This window comes from Colossoma macropomum, unplaced genomic scaffold, assembly GCF_904425465.1.
Source record: "Colossoma macropomum unplaced genomic scaffold, Colossoma_macropomum, whole genome shotgun sequence".
Taxonomy (NCBI): domain Eukaryota; kingdom Metazoa; phylum Chordata; class Actinopteri; order Characiformes; family Serrasalmidae; genus Colossoma; species Colossoma macropomum.
In genome coordinates, this window is record NW_023494805.1 from 17325124 (window position 1) to 17341588 (window position 16465).

At 41.2% G+C, this 16465-nt stretch overlaps 1 protein-coding gene across 1 annotated transcript; it reads left to right on the forward strand.

Moving 5' to 3' along the window:
• Positions 1–440: 440 nt before the first annotated feature.
• march6 (membrane-associated ring finger (C3HC4) 6) lies at positions 441–15988 on the forward strand. Its single transcript, XM_036596038.1, is given in 28 exon segments — positions 441–815; positions 1850–1949; positions 4401–4474; positions 6643–6786; positions 6910–6982; positions 7150–7210; positions 7212–7319; positions 7799–7885; positions 7887–7992; positions 8539–8600; positions 8697–8729; positions 8853–8904; positions 8999–9057; positions 9162–9242; positions 9462–9530; positions 9729–9803; positions 9921–10055; positions 10169–10288; positions 10653–10753; positions 11166–11303; positions 11731–11938; positions 12035–12104; positions 12386–12567; positions 12838–12972; positions 13236–13325; positions 13445–13577; positions 13680–13815; positions 13951–15988. Coding segments are annotated over 28 exon segments (2739 nt in total). The 5' UTR covers positions 441–796; the 3' UTR covers positions 14039–15988.
• The last annotated feature ends 477 nt before the right edge of the window (positions 15989–16465 follow it).

The following is a 16465-nucleotide window of genomic DNA, read 5'->3' on the forward strand; positions in this document are numbered from 1 at the left end:
CTAGAGAATAAAGCAACATGACCTGTATGAAGGTTTTGTCTCTTGTAACAGCAAAGAACGCTTCAATAGGATCCATTGGAATAGCTGGCCTTAAATGATGTCCTTAATATAGATCACAAACAGTTTGGCCTACATGTCCAATTAGGTCACCTTTGGGATAGTGCACTACCTACATCATGAAATAATGGCTTCCATTCCCCAAAAAGTACAGTAATATACTCTGCACGACACAGGCTTTGAAATAATGATTTACATGTACGAAGAGGGCACCAACATGATGAATTGGCATAGTTCGCAACATAAGCCATGATATGACGGCGTCTTTGTCCAAATAGAGCACTAGGCCTACAAAGATCACGAACTATTGGCTTCAAGGCTCAAACAGTGCGCAGAGGAGCCATTTTGGGATTCACCTGTGTTTACGTTGGACCAGAGCCGGGTTGAACTCTGTGGTTGGACTCAGTGGACTGGAGAGGATTAGACGGACTGTCGTAGCTCCTGCCCGTGTTTCATGCCGTGCCGTAAAGCGTGCTGAGCTGATGGGAGCTGTAGTACACTGACATCTTAGTGAGCGCAAATTCAGTGGGCGTCCAAGGTGGGGGTAGCTAACACAAAAACAAACCCACACAAGGGGTTATGCGGAGTCCGCGGCCGCAGCTCTTTCGAGATGTTTTCTTTCTTTAAGCGTTACCTAGCTGGTTGTCCTTTTTAATTTATCGAATCCCTCCGAGCTGCTGGACTGGACGGTGTTATGAGCGGACTGTAGAGAGGACAGTGCGTCACGGCTAGCTACAAGATGGACACTGGAGAGGAAGGTAAGCTCCGAAACGACGCATAACAGGCTTAACCTCGCGGCTAAAATTGCACCTTTTGGCGGCACGGGTCTCTTAAACGCGTGTTATTTGCTCGCATTTTGATGGAACTGGACACTACGGAACACAGCCATGACTGTTTCGGCCTGAATGCTATTAGCTTAGTTAGCTTAGCTAGGCAGCTAGCTACCATAGCTTGTAAGTTGCAGTGTTAACACGGCGAACGTTAGCTCTTTAGCCAAGTTATTTACATTAGTAGGCTTCTTTGCTCGTAAACAGTATTATCCAAAAAAAGTCGTTAATATTTGTGTTTATGCTCGGAGCCTCCACGCTTAGCCAAGTCAAGTAAGTTAGCTAACGTTAATCACCCAGGTGCGCCTTAGCTTAGCAGTTAGCCTTGTCAGCGACAGTTGGGAGAAACTCCACAGTTTTCTGAAGGTTTCTCAGCAAGTATGTTAGCCGTCAGGTTGTTTCCTCTAGTAAAGTAATTTTATGACCTGAACTGCTATATTGCGAGTTATGCCACATCCACCTAATATCGTAAATCCGCAGTGACAGCAAAAAACACCCAGTAACTAGAGAGACAGGGTTTCGCTAGTCTGATATGTCAGTTAAGTGTAATTTGTTGCAAAACAGACGTATGAAAAGGTGTTATTTAGCTCCTTGTCTTCACCTGCGACTTGAAAATGATACAATAAAAAAAGCATACACAAGGCCTATCGTATCCATATGCACTTTGATGAACCAGACGTATGGCTAGTCAGCTGTTGTGTTCATCAATATTTAATCTGTTCAGTATTCAATATCATTATTTTTTTATGATTTTTTTTTACACTGGTATATATGTTTTCAGTAAAGTAGAACAAAAGTGTGACAATCGTGTCACTAGCTATTTTACATTTACATTACATTAAAAAAACTTTTAGATCAATTCGAAGACTCTCAAAGTGGTCAGTCTTCTCTTTCTTCTTCTTCTTCTTCTTCTTCTTCTTCTTATTGTGTATATATTGTTATTTAACTCTTTTAATTCTCTGCAGCTGATATATGTAGAGTGTGTCGGTCTGAGGGAACTCTAGACAAACCTCTCTACCACCCCTGTGTCTGCACTGGAAGTATTAAATTCATCCACCAGGAATGGTAAGTGCCATTATTTTTGCTGCACTGTATAAAGAGTTAAGTGGTCCTTATCCTGTGTCACAGTGGTGTTTTTATGCCAGCAAAGCCAGCCTGTAATTGTCTATTTTCAGGACACAGGTGGTCTATTTTTAAGTGAAACCTTTTTTCAGAAGAAGCGTTCTCCATTTGAAATGCTCTGCCCTTTAGTGTAACATTTGACAGCCAGGTCTTAGGGCTGGTCTGGACATGGAATAAGCCTAGTCCTAGATTAAACTGCAGTGCCAGTGGTAAATCACTATTGGAAGTGCTTTTTAGTCTAGTTTAGCTTTAAATGGGCCTGAGAAACCAGCACATTACATTGTAGTCTAAACTGTAGACTGATTAATAGGATCTTATAGAGAAGGCATTGGCGTAGTGAAGTGGAAAGTATTATTTTTGTTGTTTTATTTGTTTCTCAAGCAGTTTGAGCTAAAGATTAAACTGTAAAGATGAGGCAGGAACATACAGTTTCTTTCTTGCCAATATGTGTTTTTGTGTTCAGTTTCCTGAAATGATCGTGAATATTGCCACAATTAGACCACAAATTAAAGTAAATTAAAGTCATTTTAACGTCAACAGTGGTTGCCTACATTCCTCTCAGACAATGCATTTGGTTTCTGTCTGTTTGAAGACAACGTGCAAAAGCCTCCATGGAGACTTGAGTATTGTCTATGGAAAAAAGAATTCAGATTAAAGCTTAGCAAAATCAATTATTTGACATATCTTGGGGGACAAAAGGAGGGAGAAAGACAGTGGCATCCTTTGCAATCAGCAACAGCTGCCAGACTGTAAAAATAATCATATATTTTAACAGGGTAATAATGCTGCACTACAAAGCTACACTACAAAACAAAAACCTCTTGTCGAAAACAGAAAGGCCTGATTACAACAGTCTAAAATTATCAGTATGAATCTGCACACCAGAATGAATCAGCACCTTTTTATGAACCACTGATATAAACATCTACCAACATGATGAATGTTGAAAATAATTCAACAAATCCATCCTGACCTGTGGAATGCGGCAGAGGTAGTCTTACTATGGCTTAGGGATGAGTAACCATTGGTACTGTAACTAAAGATGACCATACTGTAATGACTCTAAATGTGGGTAGATATATGTTGTAAGCTTATTTGATAGAAGATGCTTCTGGATTAATTTGTTGGTGCTTTAGCGTGTAGCAAGACCTTTGCTCAAAATGATGGTATTCATTAAAAACAAAACAAAAAAGGGTGAAGAATTTGGCTTATCCAAATTCTCAACTATATCCAATGAAGCATGCATTTTATCTGTTGAAGTCAACCAACCTGACAGATATAAAAGAAAAATGACAGCATATAAAAGGCAAATCATGGGAATGATAAGTGAGTTGTAGACTTGATGTTGTTACACTGTATCTTAAATGTTATTTTTGATACTTTTAACCCATGTAAGTTAATCCTTCCAAATATTTTTCCAAGTTTAAGTGCTGAGATACAGAAAATCGGACTTACATGATGTACTGTACTTTTTCCCATGTTGAGCTTGTTTTATCTTAGGAGGATACAGTATACTAATACCTATTAATAAGATACTTAATAGTCTGAATAACAATCCACTCCATCTCTCTGTTATTAGCAGTTGGTACTTACAGTGAAACTAATTGAAGGTTAGGAGTGATTTTCTAGGTGTGTGAAAGTGAGTCGGATTCAGTATTGGTAGAAACAGGACATGAAATAGAGAACAGGTTGCAAAGTCAGCCAGGGTGTTACAACCTTTGATGAGCAAGAATATGCTCATACTCAGCACTCACTCGCAGAGACTTGGAAACTTGCAGTATGTGTGCAAATCAATTAGCATGTGAGGTGTTTTACTGCTCTTCAGTGTAATGATCCATTTTGAATGCCCTGTAGAAACTCCCTGAGCTGGTTTCACGTAACTTTTATGACAATGAATAGAGTGCCAGCTTCTTATCTTATTTAGCTTCATTCACTGTGAAAATGATCAGCAATTGTTGGGCCAGCTATACCCTGCCATCCCACCTAATTTTGGTTTCTAGAATTCTGTAGGCCTACAGAAGCTTTTAGTGGCATCATTTAACCTTTCTATTGAAGAGAAACTTTTGTTGACCGGACATTGTGTGTGTGTGTGTGTGTGTGTGTGTGTATGTATGTATGTGTGTGTGTGTGTGTGTGTGTCTTTCTGCTTTTTGCCTACTCTACAGAAGTGATTTACTATACCCATTTGTTCAATTTATGGCTTTTTTTTCCCTCATGCCTCAATTGAAGCTATAAAATGTTCCTTCTGTGCATGCCGGCCTTGCCTGCAGTAATAACGAACAACCTAGGAATGCAGGTTGACGTGGGAAAGAGGCAGGAAGCTTCTGTGCTTTGTCCCATATGTTCACTTAGTCTCCCTCTCCATTCTTACTCCTCTTTCCTGTGTTTTCGCAGTTTGGTGCAGTGGCTGAAACACAGCAGAAAAGAATACTGCGAATTATGCAAGCACAGATTTGCTTTCACGCCAAGTAAGTAAATCGCTCTTCACGGGAGGGAGCCTTTTGACAGCGCTCAGTACAGTTACAGGAGCATTATGTTAGCCTTTCAGCACCATGTAGTGTGCCTCAGTGAGTAGCCTATAGAGTTCTGCTGAGCCATGTGACTTAAAACCACCCTACTAGTAGTTGTTGTTGTTGTTGTTGTTGGTCTGTTCAGAGGCTGAATGAGGTTTAATGACACTTGAGATCATGTGACTCTTTTGGGCTAATGACCTCTCTGCTGTGGCCTATGGGGCACTCTGACTTAAAAGATAGTGTAACATGACTTTTTATGCCTTTTTATGTCTCTCTGTCATGCTTATTCATTCATGTGTTAGGCCTCACATTGTGAACACTATACAACTTAGACACAGTCATGAGCTTAGCACATGACTGGGCTCACACAGATGCAGATCTACACTCCCCACAGAGTAGAATGATATAGATTTGGGCATTTTACATGTATAGTGTAGACTCCTCAGTTTTAATCTTTTTTTTCATAATGGAATCCTTCACATCTGCGTTGATTAATAAACAGTAATAGCTTCTTTAGCTTCTCTCTGTAAAGGTAAAGGTGGGATAGTGGGTAAAAATGGAAATCTTTAATTTTTTAGCTTATCAACTTCATTGACTTTTGTAAATGCTAATTCCCAATGTGACACCTCCAACACATTCCAGAAAAGTTGGGACAGGGTCAGTGTAAGACTGGAAAGTTGGTGGATTGATCATAAACACCTGTTTTGGAGCATTCCACAGGTAAGCAGGGGAATAAGTAACAGGTGATGCTATCATGATTGAGTATAAAAAGAGCACTCATGAAAGGCTCCGTCACCATTTTGTGCAAACCTGTGTGAGCGAATAATACAGTAGTTTAAGAACAATGATTCTCAACGCATGATGGCAAGGAATTTAGGGGATCTGACCTACTGTCCATAACATTATTAAAAGATTCAGTGAATCCAGAGAAATCTCTGTGCAAAAAGGACAAGGCTGAAAACCAGTATTGACTGCCTGTGACTTTTGATCCCTGAGACAGCACTGCATTAAAAACTGCATGCTTCTGTAATGAATATAACACTGTGGGCTCAGAATACTTCAGAAAACCGTTGTCTGTAAACAGTTTGTTGCTGCATCTGCAAATGCAAGTTAAGTCTCTACTACGCAAAGCAGAAACCCTATATCAATATCCAGAAATGGTGCCAACTTCTCTGAGCTAAAGCTCATGTGAGATGGATAGATGCAGAGTGTAAATGCATGCTGTGATCCACTTTTCAAATTACTTTTTGGAAATAATGGATGCCGTGTTCTCCGTGCCAAAGAGGAAAAGGACCATCCCAACACAAAGTTCAAAAGCCATCGTCTGCCATGGTATGAGGTGTGTTAGTAGCAATGGCATTGGTAACTTTCACATCTGTGGAAGCACCATTAATGCAAAGGGGTACATACGCATTTTGGAGCAACATATGGCTGCTCTTAGAACAAAACCTCATATCTCCAAAAAGGTCACCTTATAGGACAAGAAAACCAGTCTTAATGATTATTGGAAGTAAATGGAGAAATATTTTTTTTCCAAATAAATTTAGACCAGCAGCAATATACTGCCATCCAGACTATGTCTTTTTCAGGGACGTCCCTGCTTGTTGCCAATGCCAAGCCACATTCTGCCTGAGTTACAATACCATGGCTTCATAGTGCAAGATTGCAGGAGCTACACTGGCCTGCCTGCAGTCCAGATGTCTCCCTTTGAAACTGTGTAATGCATGTATGAAGTGCAATATACAACAGCAAAGACCCCAGACTGTTAAGCAGCTCAGGTGTTATATCAAGCACGGATGTGGGGAAAAAAGCACTTTCACAAAAATTCGTGTCCTTGGTTCCCAAACAATTACCGAACGTTGTCAAAAAGAAAGGTGGTGTAACAAAGTGGTAAACATGCCCTGTCACAGCTTTTTTGGAACATACTGCAGAAATTTAGAGTAAGCGTACTCTCTCAGCAAATCATTGTTGTCTGTTTTTATTTACATTTTCCCTACTTTCCCAACTTTTTTGGAATTGAGCATGTATGTATATGATTCAACCATGGCTCTAATAGAGTTTTCATTACTGCATTTAAATTGTTGTTAAATGTTGTTAAGTGTTTTTCTCTCTCTTGCTGTCAGTCTATTCTCCAGACATGCCTTCGCGGCTCCCCGTACAGGACATTTTTGCAGGCCTAGTGACCAGTATAGGCACAGCCATACGATACTGGTTTCACTATACGCTGGTTGCTTTTGCTTGGCTAGGAGTCGTACCTTTAACAGCATGTAAGTGTTCCTCAGAGGATGCAGACTGTATAGTAGCCATTTCACTGGATACACTGATATATTTTCTGTATTATATAATTGATCTGACTTGATGTTACTCTGTTTCCTTGTTCTTCCCCACAGGTCGCATCTACAAGTGTCTGTTTACTGGTTCTGTAAGCTCCCTCCTGACGCTGCCATTAGATATGCTCTCCACGTAAGTAACAACAAACAGCAAAACCTTTAGATTTGTTCCTTGGAAAGAAATTTCTTCTATTTTGTTTATATATGTGTGTTTGTCAGATTTTTTTATAACCACATATCTGTCAGATAGTTTTAAAACTGAAGGATGTTGATGTGATTGACATAAGTTTGTGTGAACAGGGAGAACCTGCTGGCAGACTGTCTGCAGGGCTGCTTTGTGGTGACCTGCACTCTCTGCGCCTTTCATCAGCCTAGTGTGGTTACGAGAGCAGATCGTCCACGGTGGAGCACCACTGTGGCTGGAGCAGAACCAGCAACAGCCTGCCAATGCAGCAGGACAGGCAAATGAGGTAAAATGGGTGCACACACTCCACTGCTGAGGCTCGGGCCCAGCTCAAGCTAAAGACACTTTTCACAGGAACACAAAGTTACAGATGATTGAAACATCCAGACATATTCCAGAATTTGTACATGCAGATGTCTCCAAAGGGCTCCTGACCGGCGTTCTTGTTGGCGAAACTTTTTGACGTTTGATATTCTTGAGAGACCAATTATGCAGCGCACACTGTGACCCTCTTTGTTTACTTTGTTCCCTCTCTTGCACTCTTTCTGCAGTAATTATCATTCTGATCTGAGCGCAGCACAACAGCCTGGTGTGCTCAGAGTCAGCTTGCAGTCCCTCATTAGCCTCTAGGTCTCTGGAGACATTCAGACAGCTCTCACTGTCTCTGTGTATATACCCGTACCGAGGCATGCTGCAAAGTAGTGTCTTTGGTTTATTAAAAAGAAAAAGTCCGGTATCAATAGTATTGTCTGTGCCTTGGGTTAGGCTGCAGGTGCAGGCAATGGAGGAGCAGAAAACCTGCCTGTCCCAGCCCCAGCTGAGCCCCCAGCAGAGAATGCCGTGGCAGCAGAGGTCCCCAGATGTTCCTCCTGACCCGGCTGAGGACCTTGAACTGGACAATGAAGATGAGGAAGAAGCCGGGGGTGAGGATGCTGCCGACGCCAACAATGGCGCACAAGGTATTTCTGTGCTTACAAGGAAATGAAGCTACTTAAGCATGATGTTACAGAAATAGGACTGGGCGATATGGCAGAAACATTTCACACTGTTTATCCGTATAAGTTGATAGTGACAAAATATGATCAGTTTTGTCTTTTTTTTAACTTTAAGTCTGATTTGTACTTGGAGTGTTGATTAGGTTTTTTGTTTTTTGAAAACAAAGAAAACAGAACCAGTGCCTCTTCTTACGTTTTCCTGAAACTCTTTTCTTTTCACTCTCCACAATTTCAAAACTGAAAATTGCTGGCTAGCTAACTCCCTGACGGTTACGCTGGTTTGTGTTGTTGCTAGTGAATAGCTAGACTCCTCCCTCCCCGTCTAATGAGTAAAAGATGCAGATAGCCACCTAGTGTACCGAAGTAGCGACTGTTCAAATTCAAGCCTTTGCTTCTAACACTGGACTGATGAAGAGATCAGAATTATAATGTAAGAAGTATCATTGCCCAGGACTATATAAAACAGGTGAGTGGAGGATTATATCTAATGGGCTGATGTGTTTTGTGCAGATGATATGAACTGGAATGCGCTGGAATGGGACCGTGCAGCCGAGGAGCTTACATGGGAAAGAGTGAGTCTTTGCTCTTCAACATTCTGTTATTAGTCATGCACAAACACAAACAGATGCTGGAGAAATATTTAATGCAATTTGTTTTCCTCCTTACAGATGCTTGGTCTGGACGGCTCTCTGGTTTTCCTGGTGCGTAATTACATAAATTATGATCAAAACTTATTTTGACACATTGTAACTTGCTGGTTTGCTGAAAAGAGTTTACAAGCCCAGCTGTTGAAGCAAGTCTTCCTGTGGATTTTTGTGTTGCAGGAACATGTTTTCTGGGTGGTCTCTCTCAATACACTCTTCATTCTGGTGTTTGGTATGTGTCTCTTAGAATTCTATGTGAACACACTGCCTCAGATTCAGTAACTAGATTGCAGGTGTGTGTTTAACGAACCTTTCTGTGTTTGTAGCTTTTTGCCCATACCATATTGGGCACTTCTCAGTGGTCGGCAGTGGCTTTGAAGATTATGTGAGTGCTAGTTACACCCTCATTAACGTTTTAGTGTTGAATTTGAACTGTTGCTGTAAAAGGGCTACCACACATTATGATGAAGTTTTTAAACTTGTCCTCAGGTTCGTGCCTCTCATTTTGAGGGCCTCATCACCACCATCGTTGGTTATGTTCTGTTGGCCGTCACTCTCATCGTGTGCCATGTATCCTTAAACGCTAAAGCTACTGTGGGGTCTAGCACTGGAGAAAATAAGATCCACACCGTTTTGAGTTTGAATGACTCTAAAAAGACAATTGTTATTTTGTGATTCAAATCATTGAATATATTAGCTTGTCTGGTTTTCATAAGTACAGATGTTTGGTCATGTTCTTATCCTGCACTACACTGAGAATGGGGGGGGTTTCCTTAGTGAAAATTTCAGGGTTTAGCAGCATTGGTGAGATTCCAAAGATCAAGGCGATTATTAGGAGTCTGCTATATTGTGGTTAAGGTAAGGACTTATAATTTATAATTGTATTTATAATAATTGATTTTTGCAATATATATTTGATCGCTTTGTTTATGTAGACAGAAGCTTGAATATTTTGGGACTTGAAACATTTGGGTACCTCTATGAAAAGTGAATTTTAAGCTTTAAAAGTTTGTTTTCCATCAACCTTACTGATTTAATCTGTTCCGTTTCCTTTAGGTGTCGTTATTGGTCGTTGTAGAGATTGGTGTATTCCCTCTAATCTGTGGCTGGTGGCTGGATATCTGCTCTCTGGTTTGTAAATGAATTGCATCAACCTCAGTGTGGACTTCATGTGAAGCCAACCACTTATCATTCTTATTACCTTTTACGCAGTGTGGCAGTGTTTAAAGCTCTTTGTCTGTTTTACAGGAAATGTTTGACGCATCTTTAAAGGACAGAGAGCTAAGTTTTGAATCGGCTCCAGGCACAACTATGTTTCTACACTGGCTTGTTGGCATGGTCTATGTCTTCTACTTCGCTTCCTTTATTCTCCTACTCCGAGAGGTAGCTTAGTCCTTATAATGTGACTTGAAAATATGGGAGCGAATAATTCAGATGTGCTTATAAAGTTTGAATACTGAAAGCATATTGAATGCTTATGTGTTTTCTGGAAACAGGTCCTCAGGCCTGGAGTCCTATGGTTTCTCAGAAACCTTAACGATCCGGATTTTAACCCAGTCCAAGAAATGATTCACCTGCCAATATACAGACATCTCAGACGATTTATCCTGTCAGTGGTGAGTGCAACTCACTGTTCCAGACTTTTCCTTGGTGCCTTCAGATGATACATACATTTGTTCAAATCCACCACCAGCACATCTTATTTAACTTAATAAAGCATCGATTAGTCAAGGCAGGTATTGAATGAAAACTGCAGATAATACTGGGCTTCCACAAGGAGCTGTTTGTAAATGGCAACAATGACATACATAAAGTCACTATTTATTGTATTAATATTATTTGTATTTATTCAAATATTAGTCTTTTTTGAGCATATAATTGCTTACGGACAAAAAATATCATTTGAAAAATCATTTTCTCAAACTTTTGCACAGTATTGTGTATATATGCTATCACATTTTGACATTTATTGTCCTTCAGGTTGTGTTTGGTTCAATCGTTCTGTTGATGCTTTGGCTACCTATTCGGATAATCAAACACATCTTGCCATCCTTCCTTCCCTACAATGTGATGCTCTACAGGTAAATTAATGAGCTTGTAGCTGTGATTCCCTGAAAGAGTTACATCACCTGCAACTGTTTCAAACCTCAGAGGGGCAACAATTATTCCGACTTACTTGGCTCTATTGCCTTATACACCAAGTCCCTAATCCTGACATGACGTTTTAACTGTCACTTTATTGAGTTATGGTTAAGAGTTAAGATTGGGTTAGGATTGGACTGAAATTTTCTTTAGTTCCTAATGAGAGATGGTTGTAAATATGAATATAACCTTAGCCTGTTTCATCATATGGGTGATGTCTTTCATAGAATGTTGCTATTCCCTGTGGGATATCACTATAAGTAGGCTATGGAACATCCTTAATTACATGAGAGATAGAGCTCTGCATCTCACTCACTGTGTTGTTTGTGTGCCCATGTCTGTGTGTCTCAGCGATGCTCCGGTGAGTGAGCTGTCCCTGGAGCTGCTATTGCTGCAGGTGGTCTTACCAGCTCTGCTAGAGCAGGGACACACACGGCAGTGGCTGAAGGGCCTAGTGAGAGCCTGGACAGTTACCGCTGGCTACTTACTGTAAGTATCACAAAGACATTTATGAAGACCACATTAGAGAGGTCACGATTAAATGTGATTTAAAGAAAAACACACAATACAAGTGTACCATCTCTATGAATCAGCAGTGATTTAGTTGTTAATACTAATGAAGTCAAGCCTGATACACACCCATGTATATGCATTTTTTGCCACATATTGTTTTCATTTCTTTTTAAAGGCTTCGTTGTTTTATTTTTTCTCGTTAAGTGTTTGAGTCTTTGGAAGGCTGTACATGGTTTGTCCTGTTAAGTCACCCAAGTACATTTCTCATCATAGAAGTTTTTTGTGATGTAATAATGTCGCCCAAGTTTTTTTCTTATTTTAGTTGATTGCAAAAAATAAGCTACCTCTCTCCGTGGTCTTGATAAATGTGGTATTTGCTCCCTCCGGGGCCTCTCACCCTCAGAGACCTGCACTCGTACCTGCTAGGAGACCAAGAGGAGAATGAGAACAATGCCAACCAGGCGGCCAACAACAACCAGCAGCCCCGTAACAACGCCAACGCCATCCCAGTGGTGGGAGAGGGTCTGCATGCTGCTCACCAGGCCATCCTGCAGCAGGGAGGACCTGTGGGCTTCCAGCCCTACCACCGCCCTATGAAGTTCCCTCTCCGGGTACTGGTCATGCATTACACATACAGGACTTACAATATCTAAAGTTATAAAGAAGTTAATTTGTCTTATGATGTTTCTTGATGTCTTTTGTTGTAGATTGTGTTGCTGATACTTTTTATGTGTGTGACACTGCTCTTGGCCAGTTTGGTGTGTCTTACTTTGCCAGGTGAGCAGATCTTTTAACACCATATGCATTTCCTACCCCCATTAAAACCAAGCCCTCTGCTAACATGTACAGTGTGTAAAACCTTAAACGTGTACTTTATAGGTGTGTCTAGTTGGTGTCTGTGGTATCAAACCACAGATTACTGGTTGTTGGTTGTAATCAGTCAGCTTTTGAGACATGGTATTTTAGGTACATCAGGTAAATAACTGGGCTGCAAGGTAACTTTAGTTGGCTGTGACGGATAGCCTGACCGTTCTGCTCTCCTCTTCTCTTTTTGCCAGTGTTTGTTGGCCGTTGGCTCATGTCGTTCTGGACAGGCAGTGCAAAGATACACGAACTGTACACAGCAGCGTGCGGCCTGTACGTGTGCTGGCTGTCCATTAGGGCCATAACTGTGCTGCTGGCCTGGATGCCCCAGGGCCGGAGGGTCATCCTGCTCAAAGTCCAGGAGTGGACGCTCATGGTACTGCTCCTCATACTTGTTTTGCTGTTGAGCAATGTGTGCATTGCGTTGTAGTTGTTTAAAGGGACTTACACTGTGTGATATGTGAAGTTCACTGTATTTTGCATGGGAGTCTGAAGGAGGAAAAAGAACATTTCTACTATTTACACACCCTTGTTTAATATTTTCAAAGCACAATTGCCTGTGTGCAAAAGACCTGTGTACACTGGCTGATTCTATGTTGTGCCCAGTATCTGACCCTTCTCTCTCTCTCTCTCTTTTTTTGTACAGATCATGAAGACTCTGATTGTGGCAGTTCTGTTGGCAGGGGTGATTCCTCTATTGCTCGGGCTGCTGTTTGAGCTGGTCATTGTGGCTCCTCTCAGAGTTCCACTGGACCAGACGCCTCTGTTCTACCCTTGGCAGGTAATGTGCCTTACATGTGCTGTGTTTTCTGATTGGGAAATGTTACAGTATTCAATAAAGGCAGAAAATGGAAATATTGTTTATTGTGAAGCCCTTAAGGCCTTAAGCCCTTGAGTTAAAGGATGTGCTTTGGTGTCTCCTGACCAAACCTGTGCTTGCAAATGGGCAGTTTGGCAAAAAAGGATCGCAAGTGTCAAACAGTAACATTTGCATTGCTAGGGAAAAGGTTAGTGGTGCTGATTTCCTTTTTTGCTATGTTTCAGGACTGGGCGTTAGGAGTGCTGCATGCCAAAATTATTGCCGCCATTACCCTTATGGGCCCTCAGTGGTGGCTGAAAACTGTTATTGAGCAGGTGACAGTCATGCTCATTACACATGCAGGCTCATATAAGTACATGTTTTTTGGGCATGTTAGATTTCTATTGATCGCTTGTTAAGGAATTAACAAAATTATTACTTTATTGCACTCTAGGTATACGCCAATGGAATCCGCAACATTGACCTCCATTTCATCATTCGAAAGCTGGCTGCCCCCGTCATTGCCGTGCTGCTGCTGTCTCTCTGTGTGCCCTACGTTATTGCTGTGGGCATTGTCCCAATCGTAGGTACGTCCCAGCAGTCCTCGCCACAGTCTACCATTAGTCTACCACGTAGAGGGGGAGGACAGAAAAATCATTGTAGTATTCCACTGTGATTTGTCTGAGTAGGAGTCACTATGGAGGTGCAGAACCTGGTCCAGAGGAGAATCTACCCCTTCCTGCTGATGGTCGTGGTTCTGATGGGAATCCTCTCTTTCCAAATCCGACAGTTCAAGCGCCTTTATGAGCACATCAAGAACGATAAGTGAGTTTTCCACGGCCACCTTAGGGTTTAGTATTATGTACCACGATGTAGAAGCTCAAATCTGTGAAATTGTTTACGTGAATGTTTTTATAGCATGTTAATCTATTCATATCTGTATTTTTCTTCTCCCTGCAGGTATCTTGTAGGACAGAGACTTGTGAACTATGAACGTAAAGCTGGTAAACCCAGCACAACCACACACAACAGTTCAGCGCAGGAGTAAAGAACACGGGGAACACGTGTGTGAAAGAGAGAGAGTGAGTGTGGGTGAGCGAGTGAACCCCCCTCCCCCTCAACCCCGTTCCCTCTGCTTCCCTGTGGTGCGCGTGTCCATCATTTCTCATGTCCTTCAACACTCAAGAACTTGCAATGACTCCTGGCCTCTCTGATCTTGCCTGAAAATCGTGGCTCGAAAACTATAAAGTGTTCATAAACATACAAAAAAGAGAGAAATTTTCCAGTCAACCAACTTGGATTTAAAAGTATGTGTCTCTGTACATCTTTGGAAAAAATGAAAAATTACGTATGTATGTTAATTTATTAAATTAGTTGTCACTTTATTTTGTGGAATCCTGTTGCTTGGTCAGAAACGATGCCAGTGCCAGTTCTCTTCAGTCTTTTGGGCAGGCCTGTAGGAGTTGGGGGCCAAGAGTTCACTCAAAACACAAGCGTCTTGGGACGTGACTGTAATAATAGTAGCTTTTTATTTATTAGTTTTGATTTCTGTGGGGTATGTTATTGACGTTCTTAATGACAGGATGTGGCCTGTGTCGAAGCTGTCTCAAACCATGATGGTCCCTAACTGCCCTAATCTTAACCAGTGTAGCAGAAGTGGCTGTAAGTGCATTTGAGGCGCATACCTCAGAAAACGAACCAATCCAGCTCACCACTGGACTGTGGCATTCTTTTATGTGGAATTGGGGGGGGGGTCTTCATGCTTGGTTTGTGCAGGATGCTGTTGTTTATTTTCCTGAAGCATGTAGTATACAAGCACCAAGGCAGCAGCAAGCAGCTTGAGCTAAAGTTGGATGGTAGTGTTTATGGCTCACAGTGAGCTACAAAGCTTACTTCTGCCCCTAGCTTTTCATTTGGCTCTGAAAACTTGTTTGTCCTTTCTGATAAATCAAGAAGACTGTCCTAGAGTGCTTATTGCTTCAGTGGCTAGGCTAGCATATTAGTTTGCTGTCCAAGTTGTAAGATGTAAGATGTTGACTGTTGTGTGTCCGTCTTGTATTCAGCATGGCCCAAAAAACGATTTTTCACTTCATGACCTTACCGACGTTATTCTAGCACATATATGAAATGTGCTTTTAAAAAAGCATCTTGAAATGTCTTAAAAACAGCAATAGTTTGGAAACCCTGTAGACCAATTTGCTTAGACAGTGTTAATATAATTTCACCTTGATTAAAACAAACTGCTACAATTTTGTCTCAAGGTGAATGAATGGTTGGTACAAGTTTGGCAGAAGAAGATAATCTTTTTGTCTACTGTCCAGGGGGAAATCCTCAAGAGTTTGTACATAATTTAATCTGTACAGTACTTGCGCATCATGTTTTTGTAGCGAGGTCTGTTTTCTCTCCATTTCAAATTGTCCCTGTCTCTGTCACGAGTTCCAGATTTCCCCTCAGATTGACTGAACTTGTTGCAGAGCGCTTTAGAGATAGTCCTTCAGCGCTGAGAATCTCTAAGTGACCTTACAGTATCTTCTGACACCAACCCTGGATACTGTATGCTTCTTAATATTGTTTGGGCTCCTTTAAAAGGCAAATGTTTATATTTTTATATGTGCATCTAGTGACAGTTGTTTTTTTGTTTTTGGGGGGAGGCGGGGGTGATCCTGTACAGTCTGCCATCAGTCTAATGTCCTGTGTGTCGCTTCCTAAGCTTCTCTAGGAGGTTCGTTTCCAAATTTCCAAAGCGAGGCGACAGTGTGCAGGCAGCATGCTGGGTAACAGTACTAAACACTCTCACACGTTTGGTTAACTCGGCCTTGTCCTTTCCACAGCATGTTCGTGTGAGAAGTTATTCAGTATTCTGAATGTTATAAAAACCTCCTGCTGGGAGGCAGTGGCTGTAATTACATCCTTATACTGGCAGACGAGTAATTTTTTTTGTTTGTTTGTTTCTCTGTTGGAGAATTTTATTACAAATATTAAATCACAAGTGTGGTACTGTGGTGGTCAGTGTCTTCAATTTAAATAAGAAAACACTGTTTGGTGCCTCATAAAATAATGTGTCTAATTCTTGCAGAAGGATGGCAGTTTAAAGACTTAAAATCCCAGGCCTGACTATTGAAGAGGTTAATCTGCTGAATATGTAGTTTGAGGTACCTTGTGCTAGTCTACAGAGGGACATTACCTGGGCAGATGCAGTCATAGTATATTCCACTGAAAATGAATGGTGCAATATCATTAGAGTGGCACGTTACATACTTAATAACAAGCATGAATACAGGTTTATGTTGGGGTTTGTTATGTGGCTTAGGGAGAATGCCTATATCAGTGGTATTAAAACCAGTGTGAAATCCAGCTGTTTTCTTTGCTGAACAGCTAGCTAAACTCTACACCCCTCACAATCCTATCTGGCCTGCAAAAGTATTTTAATTTTCTATTTCTAATTTTAGTCCATTTCACAATGCGCTGCACTACA